The 19,392-nt window shown below is 41.7% G+C and overlaps 1 protein-coding gene across 1 annotated transcript; it reads left to right on the plus strand.

Annotated features, from left to right (window-relative positions):
- The first annotated feature begins 274 nt into the window (after positions 1-274).
- On the plus strand, positions 275-19,026 carry COPS7B (COP9 signalosome subunit 7B). The gene is made up of 7 exons (XM_075268479.1): positions 275-405; positions 4,479-4,662; positions 7,099-7,174; positions 9,241-9,329; positions 12,429-12,631; positions 14,976-15,081; positions 17,888-19,026. Exons 2-7 carry the CDS (start codon positions 4,501-4,503, stop codon positions 18,044-18,046), a joined length of 795 nt encoding a protein of 264 aa, XP_075124580.1. The 5' UTR covers positions 275-405; positions 4,479-4,500; the 3' UTR covers positions 18,047-19,026.
- The last annotated feature ends 366 nt before the right edge of the window (positions 19,027-19,392 follow it).

Raw genomic sequence — 19,392 nt, forward strand, 5'->3', positions numbered from 1 at the left:
TCTTCCATCTGGCCCATAAACCAAGGAGACCCACAGATTACCCTAACCACACTAAGGGGGATTAAACTCCTTAGCACCCGTAAACGTCACTATCAGGTTGGAGGGCTTGTATCCAGTCCCTTAGTCAAATCCAAGCCAAAAATGAATATCTTGAACTTGTCACTAGTTGAAGAAACAGCAATGAATATAGTAATGCTACAGACAATGCATGGAGTCAGTCCACACTAATGTGCAGGGGCCGGCAGTGCAATGTGACAAGGCTCTGTTTCCGTGCGGCACTAGAGTGCCGGGACTTCGTTTCCGGGGGAAGGTGATTGGAGCGGACCCGGCGCTGTCATGGCTGCCTGACAACCACACGGTAGAGCCGGATAGAGTGTGTCCTGACCAAAGCAGCGAAGTCATAAGGTACATAGTAGCGGTGGTCCGGTCACCAGATTAGACAGAAGGTGCACGATGTGGGGAGGCGGGAAGGTCTGGGAGAGGGTTACTCCGCGGCCTAGGCGAAGTGCCCGGCCCAGGGCTGCACCGCCAGGGTGACTGGGTGAGTGCTAGAGGGCCTCAGTGCGGAGAATGGGCCTCTGTAGTCACCGGGGATCGTGCAGGTGTCTGGGAAAGTCCGGCCTATTGTAGCCCCTGCCTTTTACATCTAGAGAGCGGTGTGTTGTGTGACCGGCCGGGATAGAAGGCACCTGCCTATATTTGGAGGAGCAGTATCTGCTCTACCCGGGAGAGAGGACATGCTAGTCATAGAGGGGCTTATTGGCACACACTTCTGCTTCTTGTCTGCCGGGTTCTTAGTGTTATCACACAGCTTTCTTAGACTCCTGAATGTCATATATATATATATATATATATATATATATATATGTAAATTATGCATTGGTGAATCTTTCTGTCCTGCATTGCTGCTTATTGGGAACTCGTCATGTTGGATATGCAGTATAGTCTGTAGGCAGCATGTTATAGAGCAGGAGATCAGCAGATAGATATATGACATGGCAGGAAAACAGAGACTTGGTAGAACTTGTTTATATAAAGGTGTATTTGAGTTTATATGTTTAGTGCACAGAAATTCTATATACTTGCTTCAACGTTTAGCTGGCGATCCAGCGGAGAGCCTCCATAGTTATTGCACAGTAGCGTGTCAGCCAATCCGGCTAAGTTCACATCTTTGGCGAAGTCTCCGCTGGCATAATGTTGCAATTTCCCCTGAAAAAGTCCTGTGTGGATGACTTTTTTTTTTTTTCTATCCACCAGTTTGTTTTATAATAATGTCTACCCCATAATAGTCAATAGTGTCTTTAGGACTCTGTGCTACCACTGTTTTAGCTATCCACCTCTCCGTTCTTTGCATCCCCCGTCTGAGTGGAAAGGTAAGTATATAACTAAAAAGAACTAGGATACCCCTTTAGATTCCTATTCACTCTGGACTCAACAGCTCTTAGAGCCTTGGTCTTATTGACGGACAGCTTTCTTTCCAGAGAAGCTCAAAATTGAAAGGGAAAAGTCACAAGTTCTAGCGAATCCTTTACCATAAAAACATATAGCAATCTGCTTAGCTCTTTAACATGTTGTATGCAGATCAGGCTGCATGTGTAATGTGACAGGTTTCTTTTAAAGGTGTTTTCTATACTTATTGTTCTGCTGACCTGACATTGGGCATGGGGAGATGAAATTGTTTACTAGATAGAATAGTGGCTTAGGAAAGCATGAAATGGCAGAACATGGGTACCTTTTTTAAAAAAAAAAAAAAAAAATCTTTCTTTGAAGATTGTGTACCAGGCACAGTAATAAAGCACAAACCTGTCACAGATCGTACAGTAGAGACAATCAGAGGCACGCAAAGAATATATGACACAGCAGATCAGAATAGAGGGAATCATGGATACTCCAGGTATCCTCCTACCCCTCAGGTGTAAATGAATGTAGTACCGTTCTCAAAGGGGGCTTGTATACTGCGTCACAGGAGGGCCGCACCATGCTCACCGCATTATTGAACTTCTGAGGACATCCTCTCCCCTTGTACACAATCTGGTTAAAGGGGAGAACAGTTAATAAGCTTCCTAAACATTGATACCGACGGAGGACGCAGAGTCATCCATTGATGTGCGATAGCCTTCCTGGTATAAAATAAAGACTCCCATATGAAAACTCTGACATGATGCTGCCAGATCACCTTGTCTAATATGCCAAAGAGGCACACTTCTGGGACTAGTGGTACAGGCATAGTCAACACCTCCGCCAAGAGATCCATGACCCCTTTACAGAAATTTTGTATAATCGGACGTATCCAAATCGTGTGCCAAAAGTCTGACTGTGGGCAAGGACACCGAAGGCATCATGGATAGGATAGTCGTCCCATTTTAAAGAGACGGGGTGGGGTCAGATAGTATTGAAGTAAAATGTAGATTTATATTAGTTTGTTGTTAGCTGATGGTGATACATACTGAGGAGATTCAAGAACATCCTAAAACATCTCGTCAATAAGGGCAGGGATAGTAGAATGCCAACACGTCAGGGCCGGGGTGTCCGATAGGGATACTTTGACCTGGATCAAATGTGCCTATAGGGTAGAGATCCTTAGGTCCCTGCAAGTGAAGCACCCTGATAAGCGGGTAGTAAGAAATCCTGCTGTTTTTTTTGCCTGATGCCAAACCTGTCCTGCTAATGCATGAATGGGCAGTATTTTACCCCACGACACATTCGGGTATTCTAGTATCAGCCATAAAATACGCAGACCCAGATGGTGAGGCAGGTGACTGGCAGTGGCATGGGTACCTTTTTAAATAATGGGCTTTGCTGAGTGTTAGATGTTACTGCAACAACTGTGCCTTCCTTTGCCTACTTGTGTCACTACTCAGGCAGAGTATGGCTGCTGTACACCTGAGATCAGTAAGCTGAATGTATGACCAATTGTGCATCTGTTCTCCACAGGAGCAGTGGGAGTAAGCTGCTGATAGACCCCTTGGTAGTGGCTTATCTCCTAGGAACAAAGGGTGTTGAGCATGTTGGAGCTCAACATTCTCTCCCTTGATATCTGCTGTTGGGGGGGGGGGGGGGGATTAGAAGGCCCCATAAAGGCCCTATAAAGTTACTCCTATCATTGTTTGCAAACAATCATTCTCACTAATCTATCTATTTGGTAGGTCAACAGTATCTGATCAGAGAGGTTCTGACACCCAGACATCAACTTGATCAGCTGATCTGCCTGACTGTAGAAGCTTTAGAGATACAGTTGGATTCAAGTAATAAGACCAGAGTTACAGTATCTCAGTGCTACTACTATACAGTGGACGGAGCCTACAGTTCTGGTCCTATTGCTTGAATCCCACCAGCAACATACAATGTCTATCTTTGTGTACTGAATCTGTATAAATAATGTAAAGAGATTTTCAATTTTATGTAAATAATTGCATAACTTAAGAAAGATCTGCAAAGAAAATAAAATATTAGGCCAGGGAAGGTGAAAAAAAACCCATACTCAGCTGTCCCCGGTGTTGTGGTTTCTCCTAGCGTGGTCCAGTCTTGATCCTGCACGCTCTTTTTTTTGCTGGAAGTCCCTGCCGCACTCTAAGATCCCGTGTACCTTTCCTTAGGTGTTTTCTACCAGCAGAAGACCCTGCTGCATATGATCGCTGAGACCAATTAGTGGCCTAAATAAAGGTGGTGGTGATGTCCTGTGTCCGTCACTGAAGTCACTGATTGGCCTCAGTGGTCACAGTCCTCCACCAGTAAAAAAAGAAAAAAAAAGAGCACTGAAGTAGCAGGACTGGACTGAGCTGGGAGACACCAGAGCATCAGGACAGGTGAGTATGTTGTTTTTGTTTTGTTTTTTTGCTTTTATTTCTTCACCTTTACCAGCCTATTCCCATCTCAACAACAATTGCCTGCTGAGCCAATCGCTTGCCACACCAGTGACCTACTTTAACTGATATTTGGTTGAGCAGGTCTTCCCTGTGTAGATACCTGGCAAGTGTCGAAAAATCATGGAGATGGGTATGGCTTCATTTTATGGGTGTTTTTTTTTTGGCTATTTCCAGATGTTTGTACATTATTTTATTGACCAAATGACTCCTTTGTAAGAAACTCTTATTTTGCAGTTTGGTGTCTTTACTATAGAGTTCTATTCATAGGGTTTTTTTCACCCTTGAAGTTTGAAGAAAATCTTCCAGTGGCTGTTTTGTGTATCTCTACTGTCCCAAAGCATCATTTACGTAAAGGACAGTAGAATTGTAGTAGTTTTTATAAACTGCTAAGATGCTGTGAGTTCAGCTCGAAATAAAGAACTAAGCCATGGTCGACTCAAGAAGTGTGTCCCTCACATGGGCTATGTTTCTTTAACAGTACAGCTGTCTGCATGGAGTCTGCCATCCCCAACTTTACTACATATTAACCATCCATTCTGTGTAGTTCTTGTTACATGTCTCTTATTGCTGTACATTACTATACAGTCTTCTAATGTTTCTTCTTCTTTACAGCTCTTAGACCTCTAGCTGTAGTATGGCAGGAGAACAGAAGCCATCCAGTAGTCTTCTGGAGCAATTCATCTTACTAGCCAAAGGCACTAAAGGTTCAGCTCTTCCAGCTCTTATTAACCAAGTATTAGAAGCTCCAGGAGTTTATGTATTTGGAGAACTTTTAGATTTACCCACAGTACAAGAGGTAAGAAACACAGAAGATTTATGTCAGATAAAGACCTCATAGTCCATCTTGTCAGTCTTGTGTATTATTTCCAATTTTTCTTAGGATACTCATGTTTATCGCGGATACAATTTCACTCACTTACTGTTAATTTTTTTTCCAATATACTTCATTAACCTATTGTACTTTCTTTTAGCAGAAAACTGTTTCTAAAGTTCTCCTTTGCAATGTAATAACTAAGCATTACTATGAAAATCATTTAGTATTACCTGTATACACTTTATAAAGCAAATGCCAAAGAGGGAAGTGACTCTTCAAATCACTGTCTCACCATTTTTTATTTTTTTTTTACCACCTTGCAAAGTGAGTCCAGCTTTCAAAAGCTCCCAATATTGTAACTCTAGCTATAGCAGAAACTTCTTATTTTTTACTAGCTAGAGTGAAGAGACTTAGCTGTCAAACGACACCGGATACAAGACTGAGACCGTAATAAACAGGCTAGCATAGACATAGAAAAAGCGACTTCAGGACTGGTTCACACCTGCGCCCGGTCTCCGCTTTGTGGGTTTCTGTGTTCTGACTGAGAAACTGGACAGGAGATGGAAACCCGGCAGTCATGTCCGCCCGTGAGCTTCTTCTGGTCTCCACGGCAAAACCGTTTTTTTTTTTGTTTTTTTTTAAAGCAGACACAAAGTTCTACATGTCTGACTTTGTGTCCGGTTAAAAAAGAACGGTTTTGCCGCGGAGATTCAGAAGAAGCTCACGGGTGGTCACTTTGCGAACCCATTCAAGTGAAAGGGTTTGAAAACTGACTGACGGTTTCCGTCTCCTGTCCAATTTCTCGGGCAGAAGATGGAAACCTGCAAAGCGGAGACGGGGCACAGGTGTGAAACCGCCCTCAGGGTGGTGTGTGAATCGGCATGTCCAGCCAGGTCACCATACTAAAGCTGAATTATTTTAACATAATTATTTTGGATACATATAGTTTGCTGAAAAATTTCTATACATTTTTTTGTCACCTGGTTGAAGCATATTAAACTAGCAACACAGTTCGATAAGTTAGACTCACCTGAATATAACATCTTTTCCCCCATCTTTTTGTGGTATTATTTGGTGCCTAAAAATCACAGTAAGATATTAGTTTATGAAGGTTTTTCTTAAAATCATGCCCCTTTTACAGAAGTGTATTACGAGCTGGCAAGAGCATTGCATTTGTGTATTATTGTAGGCATAAGTATTACTTTGTATCAGATTTAAAATTTTGCAGGATTTAGAGTTTTGGGCTGTACTTTAAAATGCCAATAAAGAGTGGGTTAATATTGTCACTTTTCTTGATGTACCTACGACAAATCACATGCTAGTTAAAGGGTTTGTCCAAAGTGAAATAAAAACCCCTGAACTAAACCCCTCCCACCGCCTAACTTCTAATTTACCTACATTAAATAAAAATCTTTAATTACCCATACCCAGGTACACTTTCTGATAAGCCAGTGACATTCCGTTTCCCCGTTTCCGAAATGGAAACATCATTACTCCACCCCATCATACTTACGTTTCTTCCTCTCTGCTAGTGCTTGTGCATTCTGGAGGTGCATGCGACGCATGCACAGTAGAGATGGCACTCCATCTCTACTGTGCAGGTGTCAGAGGCACTTCTGGACTGCACAAGCATCTCCAGCCTGTGCGCAACCAGAACAGTTATAAAGAGGAAGACACTTAAAGGGATTCTACCATTAAACTACTTTTTTTTCTAATGAACACGTCGGAATAGCCTTAAGAAAGGCTATTCATCTCCTTCCTTTAGGTAGGCGGCCATTTTGGGGTAGCCGCTCTTGCAGTTCAATACAGGAGCTGGTCGGCAGCCATTTTGGGGTGGCCTCTCTATGCTATGTATAGAACTACAAGAGCAAGAGAAGCCAGAAGAGGCGGAGTTGCTGCAGAAGAAGGAGACGGCAGAGGAAACAGCTCTGGGCAGCAATGGGGATGCGATCATCGGTGTTTCAGCGCTGGGGCCCGCCCTCATTGCTGCGGAGAGTTCATTTGCATACCGGTTAAAACCGGTATTTCTACAGAACGGCGCAGCGGAGACCACGTCTAAAGGTAGGAGACGAATAGCCTTTCTTAAGGCTATTCCGATGTGGTAATTAGAAAAAAAAGTAGTTTAATGGTAGAATCCCTTTAAGATGGAGTGGAGGGGTGGCTGAGTTAGTTAGGAAGGGCTAGTAGTGAGCGAGATGGCTAGGAAGACAGGGAGGGGGTGTAAGGGAGTGACAGGGAGTTAGTATGGAAACTACACAGCAGGAAGCTACACCCTGTAAACAAATGCACACTTCTAAAGGTTTTTCGGGGTACTTATTAACCCATTAATAGCACTAACAGACCTTTTTAACAAAAAGATTTTTTTGCCCAGAAAACCCCTTTAAACCCACATTTGATTTCTGTGTTTCTTCATGTAAGCTTGCTGATGGCCCACATTCTGGCTACCTACAACTCCTGAATTTGTTTGCCTATGGAACATACCCAGATTATGTTGGTAAGATTATTTTTGCTTTATATTGTAGTAATGTTTTCTGTAGCCTGATTATTAATGATTACGATGGTATAAACTATATGCTTGGAAATTATTCACACCTGTTAATTTTAGTGGAAGTGTGAATTACTTTTGTAGCACTGGAGTCCTAGGTTCGAAACCAGACCAAGGACTATATCTACTAGGAGTTTGTATGTTTTCCTCTTACGTGGGTTTCCTCCAGGTACTCCGCTTTCCTCCCACACCAAAGACATACTAATAAGGAATGGGGCTCCATCATGCTGTAAAAAGCATTGTCCAGCAGCAAATTGCATCTGGAGTGTTGGGAGAAGTTGCTCTAGGGGGAGGTTTAGATACATTCTTTATTCATAGCAATTTTCCTAGGCAAAACTGTGAGAGCCCACTTTTTTGGATGAAAAATAACCCCACACATGAATGTTCCAAATATGCTTTACTGTTGGTATGACATAGCATTCATCTTTTCTACCACAGACTATCAGACTTTATGCAAACCAAATTTTTTGCCGAACTTTTTGCCACAATTGTAGATAGCCTGTCGCAGTTAAAGTATACCCTCATTTATAAAACAACTTTTCATAAATGAATAGTACATCTGTATGTAACAAACTTGTCTCCTTTTCCCTTTATTAGGATGTTTTCTTCCTCCGTCCCTTTAATTCAAACTCTTAATCTCTAAAAGCCTTACTAAGGCTAAGTTCACATCTGTGGACCCCACTGTAGAAACAGCCAGAAATCGTCAGAGAGAAAAGTCCTGCACGGAAGACTTTTCTCTCCCCTGCTTTCAGTAAGAAATGACGGACACCAAGCAAACTCCATTATAGTATGGTCCGCTAGACCATGGGTAACTGCTGTTTCAGCGGCTCGGGTCTCTATCATTCAGGCCCACTAGAAGACCCGAATGACGTAGAGCCCTGCAACATATGTGAACCTAGCCTCAGCCTTACACCTACTTGTCTATGGAGTGAGGAGGGGGAGGATGAGGAGGCTGCTGGCAGCTTGTTAATTGCTTTATTTTGTACAGCATTGTTTCCCAACCTTTTCAGACTCTGGGCATCCTTGGAAAAAAAAAATTCCTTTGGGTACAACCCCTGCCAAATAATTTTCACCACAAGACTAAAAACAAACAGTTTTTTTTAGTCCTGTTTTTGAATTTACAGCTGAAACATAAATTTATTCTACTTGTAAATTTAGAAAACTTCAACAAATACGACATCAAAACTGCTTGCATTTTTCTATTGCAGTTTTGATGCAATTGTAATTGCATCATTTGAATGAACCCTTAATGCTACACCATCTTGTACTTTCCACCCAACAAAGATTCACCTTTTCCCATCACCAAGCTACTTTAGTAGCTCAGTATGCAGTAGATACTCTCCAGTGGCACTCAGACACCTAATAATGATCACCAATGGTCCCAACACCCCCCATTTATGCTCCAGGCAAGAAATAATTATCTCCACTGGCCCCCAGGCAAGTAGTAATGCCCTCCAGTGCTCCCGAGGCAACTAATAACTCCCCCCCCCCCCCAGTTGACCCGGGGTAACTATTAGCATCCCGCCCTGGGATATTATGCTTCATGCCTATCCTTGGTCCCCTGGAGTTCTGAGATCCTCCTGTTTTTTATCTTCAGATCGATAGCAGATATCACTAGCTGATGCCTTACTGAGAGCAATTAGATAAACTCTTGCTGTTGCATCATTCTCTTCAACTATATTGGCATCCTAAGGATGCCGATGTAGTTAAAAGGGGAAGTGTGGCCATATACCTACCAGATTCTTGTAGGACCCCTGGGGGTAGCACCTATTTTAGCACCTTCCACGCAGTGCACCTATTTGTTGCTCTGGTCCTCCAATTGTCCAGAATAATGGTTAGATGACACTAGTGTGAACCTAGCGTAACTCAATCTGATAAGTTGAGAGGTAAGCATTTTTCTTTAACAAGATACTTTATTTTCACCTGTATTGAGCATTTATGAAAAGTTTTTCTATAATTGGAAGTTTGAGCAGCAGCTGAAACATGCATCCTCCTAACTGTGTTTTTTCTTCTAGCATTAAAGGACAGTTTGCCAGAACTTTCGGCTGTACAGAAAAATAAGCTGAAACACCTGACAATTGTGAGCCTTGCATCCAGGATGAAGGTAATATGGATGGCTTGCACAGATACAAGACCCATAGTAGGCATGCATACAGCCTTTATATTCAAAAGGTTTAATAATATGGTACTGCACACAGCTTCCCCTGGGCCAGAATTGTTGGAAGTGTTTAGTTTTGTCATAGTAACTGAATTATTTAGAGCAGCGATGGTGAACTTTTAGAAGACCGAGAGCCCAAACTGCAACCCACAACTCACTAATTTATTGCAAAATGCCAACGCGGCAATTTTACCTTAATACTGAGGTTTAATTTTGGGGAAGAAACAACTCGGATGTTAACATCTTTTGTCTTAAAAACACACAGTGGGCCCCCACACAGTATAATATACTCCACAGTGAACCCCCACACAATATTACATGCTCTACAGTGGCCCACACACAGGTGATCGGGAAGCCTTGATGAGGGACGGTACTTGTGCCAACAGTGAAGACTCTGAGTGCCCCCTCTGGCACGCGTTCTATAGGTTCACCCCCACTGGTCTAGAGGTACTCTAAAACACTACATCAAATATCTAAACTTTACATATAAAAATATATTTATTTATATATCTTAAACCAGGTAGTTCAGCATATAACTTTTTTGTTTACGGGTAAGGCATCTTTTATGAGGCACCGCTAACAGCATTTAGAGATGCTCATTGAGATCTGTGGGTTAGTTTTCAAAGCATTCTGTGTGTCCTGTACAGAGGTCATGGTACAGTGATGGGGGAATTCGATAAGCTGTATCCCCTATAGTCCCTGCTGTATGGACTGTGTGTATATATATATATATATATATATATATATATATATATACACTCACCGGCCACTTTATTAGGTACACCATGCTAGTAACGGGTTGGACCCCCTTTTGCTTTCAGAACTGCCTCAATTCTTCGTGGCATAGATTCAACAAGGTGCTGGAAGCATTCCTCAGAGATTTTGGTCCATATTGACATGATGGCATCACACAGTTGCCGCAGATTTGTCGGCTGCACATCCATGATGCGAATCTCCCGTTCCACCACATCCCAAAGATGCTCTATTGGATTGAGATCTGGTGACTGTGGAGGCCATTGGAGTACAGTGAACTCATTGTCATGTTCAAGAAACCAGTCTGAGATGATTCCAGCTTTATGACATGGCGTCCTTTATGACATGGCGTCCTTTATGACATCCTGCTGAAAGTAGCCATCAGATGTTGGGTACATTGTGGTCATAAAGGGATGGACATGGTCAGCAACAATACTCAGGTAGGCTTTGGCGTTGCAACGATGCTCAATTGGTACCAAGGGGCCCAAAGAGTGCCAAGAAAATATTCCCCACACCATGACACCACCACCACCAGCCTGAACCGTTGATACAAGGCAGGATGGATCCATGCTTTCATGTTGTTGACGCCAAATTCTGACCCTACCATCCGAATGTCGCAGCAGAAATCGAGACTCATCAGACCAGGCAACGTTTTTCCAATCTTCAATTGTCCAATTTCGATGAGCTTGTGCAAATTGTAGCCTCAGTTTCCTGTTCTTAGCTGAAAGGAGTGGCACCCGGTGTGGTCTTCTGCTGCTGTAGCCCATCTGCCTCAAAGTTCGACGTACTGTGCGTTCAGAGATGCTCTTCTGGCTACCTTGGTTGTAACGGGTGGCTATTTGAGTCACTGTTGCCTTTCTATCAGCTCGAACCAGTCTGGCCATTCTCCTCTGGCATCAACAACGCATTTCCGCCCACAGAACTGCCGCTCACTGGATGTTTTTTCTTTTTCGGACCATTCTCTGTAAACCCTAGAGATGGTTGTGCGTGAAAATCCCAGTAGATCAGCAGTTTCTGAAATACTCAGACCAGCCCTTCTGGCACCAACAACCATGCCACGTCCAAAGGCACTCAAATCACCTTTCTTCCCCATACTGATGCTCGGTTTGAACTGCAGGAGATTGTCTTGACCATGTCTACATGCCTAAATGCACTGAGTTGCCGCCATGTGATTGGCTGATTAGAAATTAAGTGTTAACGAGCAGTTGGACAGGTGTACCTAATAAAGTGGCCGGTGAGTGTGTGTATATATATATATATATATATATATATGTGTGTGTGTATCATTAGATTTAGGCAAATTAGCCTAATGACATGTTGGAACTACCTTTAGAAAGGCTATTCTAACCCTACCTTTCTTTATTTTTATATCCTAATTCTGTGCACAGAGTACAGGGTCTGTTTCTTCTGTGCTCTGAACACAGCACCGTCATATCCAGTATCCTGCCTCCTCTGGCCGCTACACATCCCTTCATGTGAAGATATCATTCTCTTCTTATTCTTCACTGCGTTAATAGCATTTCCCACTACAGCGCAGACAAATCCTGCGCATGCGCTGTAGCGAGAAGTGCTGCTTCCTACCTTTCTAAAGGCAAATTTGCCTAAATCTAAAACAAACAATTGCCTCCTTTCTGTGAAATCATGTAATGAAATCTACTTTATGTCCCTGTTTATTGCTAGCTGATATCTGTACACTGCTCCTAACTGGTGTACAGGTGGATGGGCTCATCTAATTTATAAGCTGTGTTTTAATTCTCTGGACATTGCCTGGTTAGGTGCAGAGTCTTGTAGAAAAAGCAAAAAGAATTACAATTTTTTTTCTTATAGAAATTAGTGGGAGTATTAAGAGGTTTGGGATTTGGGAAGTTAAGGCATAAGACTTAAAAATACTGAAATTAAACATTTTAAAGAAGCAAGTTTATATTTCTGTAAGGCTGCATGCACACGGAGTGAATGCAAAGTGTTTGGGAGCCGTCCGCAGCGCTCGCGTGTACGGCTGTGAATGAGTATTTTTACAAGCCCGGCGTAACTCCGTGTGCATGCAGCCTAACAGCTTATATAGATCATCCCAAAAATGACCACACTGTTCCTCCCCACTAATGTTAATAGAATTTAAAAAAAACGATGAAACCTGAACAGGGAGAGGTATATCTGTTTATATGTGACCTGAAAATATAACAGGAGTGAATTGGTGACGTAGACTGTGTGACTTCACAAGGTTGCTTGATCTTGCTGTGACATTACTTATATTATTGATGATTTACATTAATACTATTTTCTTTAACTTGCCAGTGCATTCCATACTCTGTGCTGCTGAAAGATTTAGACATGAGGAACCTCCGCGAGCTGGAGGATCTAATAATAGAAGCAGTTTACACAGACATCATTCAGGGCAAGCTGGATCAGCGCAATCAAGTGCTAGAAGTTGATTTCTGCATTGGACGGGACATTCCCAAGAAAGACATAAGTAGCATTGTGAAGACTCTTCAGGAGTGGTGAGGACCTACTCTGTACAGCAAAATGAATGCATTGGTTAAACTTATTCTGGTGACCAACCAGCTGTGCAGAAATATCATAGGCAAAACTTATGTTGAGTTGTATTGGCAGTTTGATGTAAACCAGTTTCCAGAACTAATGACCTTCTACCCAGGACAATCAAACCATGGCACTCAGGCTGAGTTTACCTATGTCATGGACCTCTACCTGCACTAAAACGTAAATAGTGGTGAAAACACTGGTGCAGTTGGATGGAGAACCCAGTGCTCTAGTACTTGCAGATGTAGCAGAGTTAACGTGAACTTCTGCAATTGGTTAACTGCTGCAATGTGATATCTTATCACAGAAGACAATAAAAACTATTGAAAATGTTTTTCCAAAGATATTTCATTGGTTTTCATTCTCTTCTGTGTTCATATCATGTATCATATCATATCATGTTGCGGAAGTTTAGGTTAACTGCTGCATCTGTATTTCTTCCTAAAGTATCTCTTAATTTCATTATCTTTATCTGCTCTACAAACTGTGGAGTCCAGATGGGTAGAGGATGGTCAAAAATTGTGCCAAATAAATTGGTATGTTTTTCAAATTGACTGTTAATATTTGTGCAGTTCTGCAGGTAAAACATCACTTCAACCTTAAAATGATGCCCTATCAAAAAACAGTTTGAAAAGTGGAGTGATTTGCAGCAAAATATCATGCTGGCACAATTCGTGGCCACTTTGTGTGTGTGGAGTCACACATGATAACTGTGAAGGCTAAAGAACTTGCACAAATAGCTAACTAGTACACAGCAGGGCAAAGGAGAGGATCTGCAAGTAACCATGGCTGATATGGGGCACTTGGGCATGCCTTTCCTTATTCTTGTTCCTGGCCCCTTTTCAGATTAGGTAAGGGGTTAGCAGTGTATTCCCTTCACTGGTTATTTATTACCTATGTGGGGGCAGCTGAGGAGCCCGTAACACTCGTTCCTTAGTTTCCCCTGCTGAAGCTCTGACTCTGTTATGTGATTGACTTCTCTGCTTAATGGGTTTGTGGCCTGAATAAAGGGGATTTTCTGTAGGGGAGATAAAGGAACAAGAGTTATGGCCTCCCCAGCTGCCCTAAGCACAAGTAATAAACTTGGACTGGGGTGTATATTATTATTAAAGGTGTTATCCACTTTCTAATATTGAGCTCCAATCCTGTTCTGGGACAGCACAGCTTCCGGTTGTCAGACTTTTGCACAATACTCATGGCCTATCCTAAGGATAATAATCCTTTTCATAAAGCAGACCAGTGCTGGGAATGCTCTGTTAAGCTTTATTACTCCCTAGATAACCCCCTTTAATGGGGTCACCAGTATACAGCATATTAACCCAGCCCTGCAAGATAGATTAGGGTGACCTGAATCAAAGTTTTTTTTTTTTAAACTTATGACTTGATGCCTCCTTTGCCGAAATATTGTGGTCTTTGTCAATATACTAATGAGCTCTTTGGTGCGACAAAAGTGTTGCCATTGCTCCAAAGCGGTAAGCGGCAAACGCTTCTTGCTCCAAAAAGCTCATTTGCAATATGATAAAAAGGCACTATTTTACAAAGGGAAACACTTTGATTTAGGTGACCCTAATCTGTCTATGGGGCTGGGTTCTGGTGTCAGACTTGTTCTTTCCAGGGAAGTAGTATTCTGTAGAAAAAGGTGTCTAGTCACATCTGCTCTATGGTGAATGAAATGCTTATTGCAAAAACATTTATCACATATGCACAGAATAATTGCTAATTATTAGACTGGTGGGTATCTGGTTTGCCACATAGCATTGACAGAAAGGAAATTAAATGGACTAGTGGCTTAGTATGCCAGAAACCACTCCAATCAAGCCTATAGAAATCATCGAAAGAATTAAGCACTGCATGTTTCTGTTAGAAACAGGAATTCAGGTTTTTGGCTGGAATACAACTTTAAATTTGGCAGCAAATAACGGAGAACTAACAAAGTACCATATGATAGATAGATAGATAGATAGATAGATAGATAGATAGATAGATAGATAGATAAATGTCTAAAAGTGAATATACAGCTCCTGGTGCATGGATAACTATAAGGCAATATTAATGCAATTGGCGCTCAGTTTTGATGAGAATTCTAGAAATCCTACTAGTAAAATGTTATATGGGCTGCACATAGCAGCAGATGAGTACTTGGTACCGGAAATTAGGTAAAATTGGTTCTCTGGTAGTTGGCCTAATATTGTTACGCTAATATACTGTATTGTCTACCATGCAAGACAATAAAAAGTTTTTCACAGTGTTATTGCTGTTATTTCACTGCATGCCAATGACATTTCAAATATACTGTTGTTTCAGGTGTGATGGTTGTGAAGCAGTTTTAATGGGGATTGAACAGCAAGTGCTGAGGGCAAACCAGTACAAGGAGAACCACATCCGTACACAGCAGCAAATAGAAACAGAAGTAAGTGTAATCTGCAGTGTGTACAAAGACTGAACCTCTCTCTGGAGTGTGAACTTTTTCAACTTTCTAAGTTGACAGTAACAGACTGTATTGGGATGGCTACACATTACACCTACAGGTGCTTTTCCATGGGCATTAATATGGAGTTGCTTCTCATTTTGCAGCTAAAACAACCTCAGCTATTCTGGAGTTTGTGTATATTGGATGTACATGTGCAAATTTTTGCCCATTCATTTAGAGCATTTTCTGAAATCAGAAACTGATTTTGGACTAGAGGGACTTGACTTGCAGTCTCCATTCTAGTTTGTACCGTAGGTGTTCATTGGGGATGAGGTCATCCTTTGTGGACCAGTCAAGTGCTTCCACAGCAAACCCACGCAACCATACCTTTATGGACATTGCTTTGTGCACTTGGGGAATAGTCATGCTGAAACGGAAAAGGGCTTTCCCCAACTGTTGGAAGCATACAATTGTTCAAAATATCCTGTATGCTGAAGCACTAACATATCCTTTCCGTAAAAATAAGGAGGCTAGGCCAACCCCTGAAAAACAACCCCAATACGGTATCCCTTTTCCACCAAATTTCACAGTCCTCACAGTACATTCAGGCAGGTAATGTTCTCCTGACATTCACCAATACCAGACCCCTCCATCAGACTTACAGATAGAGGAGCATGATTTGTCACTCCAGAGAACATTTCCACTGTTCAACAGTCCATTGGTGTCGTGCTTTACACCACTCCATGCTATGCTTGGCATTCTACTTGGTGATGTAAGGCGTTCATGCAGCTGCTTGGCCATAGAAACCCATGCCATGAAGCTATTGGCGCAAAGTTTTTGTGCCGATGTTAATGCCAGGGGAAGTTTGGAACTCTGCAGTTATTGAGTCAGCAGAGCATTGGTGACTTTTATATACTGTGCGCCTCAGTACTTGAAGACTTGTGGCATTACTGAAAAGTAGATTGTGGAAGGTCTAGGAGGCAAGAAATTTCTCCAACTGACTTGAAATGGTGACCTCCTATTATATGGTAGTACCACATTGGACACGGTGAGCTCAGAGAACAACTCATTACACACAAATGGTTAACTCCAGGGTTACTTACTGAATTTTACACACCGGAGGTCAAGGGACTGAATGAAACACCGGAGTTCACTCATTAACCCCCTAAGAGTCACAATAATGAAATCCCCCCCCCGTTATGCTGTCACATAACTCTGTTGCCTTATGTTCATTTTAACCCTTTAAAGGGAGTCTCTCAGCAGGAAAATCGGTATCAAACTAATGGCAGTGGCTACTACACTTTCCAAAGATGTCTTTCTTATTCTGCCATGAAGTTTCATTTCATGAGCATTTTATTCTTATGCAAGTTAGCTGAAAAGGGCCTTAGGGTCATGTCTCTTCTCTACTGGGGATTCACTGTCTGCTTTAGATAACCGGCCTGGCAGAAAATGCACCCCTAAAATCCCTTTCAGAAAGACATCTTTGGAAAATGTAGAAGCCACCCTACAAGATACTGCAATTACCACTTTTGCGTGGTGAGATGAACTGTAAACATTTATTCTGGCTTGTGAATTCTATAGTTTATGACATTTATTATGTAGTGGCATTGTTACGGATGTGGTGATATCAATTGTGTGTTTTGTTTTGTTTAATAAGGGTAAAAAAAAAAGTCTGTTATTGTGTCAAACAACTTGGGTGCTGCAGTCAGCATTGACCGCGCTTTATAATGGCTTAAATGGCAAGTATTTTTTGTGATTCATTTGATATGCCACCATGAACTAAGGTCCATGATACCTGCTCCCCTGGAGTTATCTGAAGTCACAGGGTCTCTCACTCACTGTCTTCCCCCTGCACTCTGTCATCGGCACATGTTCTCCAGCATACTGGTTGAAGTGAGGCTGCAAGTATATGCTGCTTTGCTTTAACCATTGATATCTCAAGATCCAGGTGGGCTACAGACATAACCTTGGCTTGTTTTACAGCCAAGATCCTTAGCTGTGTCTGCATCTCTGTAGTCTTCTCAAACATATTCTGCTCAAGGTAAACTAATGCACCATGGTCATACCCCAAAGCAGGGTTTGTTCAAAGCTGTGGGGGCTTAAGAGCTGTGGCCCAGTACTTTTGTCTATGTAGTATATAACAAATTGCTAGTAAAGATTTGTCACCTTATTAAACTGAAGTGTGTACGTGCATGCAGAGTTGCTTTTTCCATCGAGAAGTCAGTCATCATAGCTAAACCTAATGGATTGAAATATAAACCAGTACAATAGGTGGTTCATAGTGTGAGGACTCTTGACATTGTCACCATCGCAGATGGGAACGGCGCTTTCTGTTTATTGTAAGTCTATTCTTGTGACTGCACATAACTCACAAAGACTATCTCCTGGATATGGGTTAAAAAAAAAAAGCCTAGATATAAGAATTGTGCCCAGTCTATCTAAAAAATATTTTTTTAAATAAAATTCTGTTGTATGACAAGGGGCAACCACTATAAATAGTGACCGCATTGATATGTGTATTTCTTTATAAAGCCAGCAGATGGCATAAGCTATCTACGTGTCATATTTGTGAATGAATGAAGTTCAACTTTCAGATGTCTTTCTTTCAGTAATAAACCTTGTGCAAGAGTTAGATGTACATTATTGTATTATCCTGAAGTACATATTGTTATCTAAATTGGATTTCTCTGTTGTTACCTTATTAGTTCTGAATCTGTATCTTGAATTAGAACCAATATATACAAATATATGTGTAAAAAATATAGTTTTTACATTGCAAAACTTTATTCTTTCTCTGATTTTCCAGGTGACAAATATAAAAAAAACTCTGAAAGCCACAGCTTCGTCAACTGCTCAGGATACTGACCAGCACCTTGCAGAGCGGGAAGGACCTCCTCTCACTGAACAGCGACAGCCCACTAAGAAGATGTCTAAGGTTAAGGGTCTGGTCTCCAGTCGCCACTAATGAAGCTGAAAACATGGAGGAGGCTCCAGGTGGCATTGAACTGCTCCTGGACTGTTTACAGACTTAACCACACACCACCATTGTACCAGCCTCTTTCCATTTGAAACCCTTGGAGACCCTGCCTGCTAGGAGGGACTGTAAACCCATTAGCGCTAACAGTGCGAAGGACCCAGCTTGGTTTGCAAATTGTTGTCCATGCAGATCAGGACACTTTGCCTATAAGTTTGTGGATCCTTCTCCCTGCTGGAGAGGTCTGCTGTGGGAGTTTTATGCAATACACAGTAGCCTTCTCTGCCAGAGAGAGGATTATAGAAATGGCTGCTTATTGCTGTGTGGTTATAAAATCCCAGGTGACTTTGGTCCTGTCATCTCTCTCTCTGGAGATTTAAAATGTGCAGTAGGGACAGATCTGTACAGTAAGTTTTCCTATTTTCTTAAATGCACCCTGTTATAGCGTTATTTTTCCAGGAGATTGTATTTTCTTTCTTCTTGTATGGAAACATTTTGCCTGAACTTGTCATGCCATGTACTTGAGGGCAGTTTTTGGATCGCAGAAGAATAATTTATGATGGTCATTTGGCTGAGGTAGAAGAAGAGTCCAGTGTGTATGCAAGGCCCAGTTTCTTGTAGCCAATTATTTCTGTATGGCTTGCTGAAGTAACATTAGGGAGGTGTAGAAATGTTGTACTGATGTATGTGGTGCTTTCTTCAGACAGGTCACAGAAACTGCCAGAGAATGCAGAAAATGATATAACAAAACATAACCCTCTCTGTATCTTAATAAACACAAATCCAATTCTTTAAACCTTACGTGATATTTGTGGATCCCATTCATCTGTTTTACTTTGAGAAACCACATCTCTGCCGTATCCCATACCTGCCTTTCAATTCAGGTGTTGTGGAACCAGTTTGTTGATGATACACTGTTTCCTTGCTGTGCTTCTAAATCTCCAAATAATTATTAAAAAATTACAAATCTGCATGACATGTCTGTAATAGTTTTTGTAGCTAGTTCTCATCCTATCAGATCTTATCAAATTTAACTGTAATTTATATTTCATGGTTTTGAAGGGATATAAGTATGTTTTCCTTGGATAAAATGCAATAGCAACTTTAACCCCTTCTTGCATTGTGATGTACATTTTCATCAAGTGTCATACATTATATGGAAAAAAGTTTTGAAATCCGTTTTAGTTGTCAGGACTTTAAACATGGCACTCACTCAGTAGCTGAGTTGGTGCCATAGCTGATAGGTCTCCGCTGTTTGCCTGCTTGTGGGCAGGTTTCTCTTTATGTGCTTCAGTTAATTGAGTCCAAGGCATAATGGCTGAGACTGCTGTCCCCAG

Source organism: Leptodactylus fuscus, chromosome 3 (assembly GCF_031893055.1).
Source record: "Leptodactylus fuscus isolate aLepFus1 chromosome 3, aLepFus1.hap2, whole genome shotgun sequence".
Classification (NCBI taxonomy): domain Eukaryota; kingdom Metazoa; phylum Chordata; class Amphibia; order Anura; family Leptodactylidae; genus Leptodactylus; species Leptodactylus fuscus.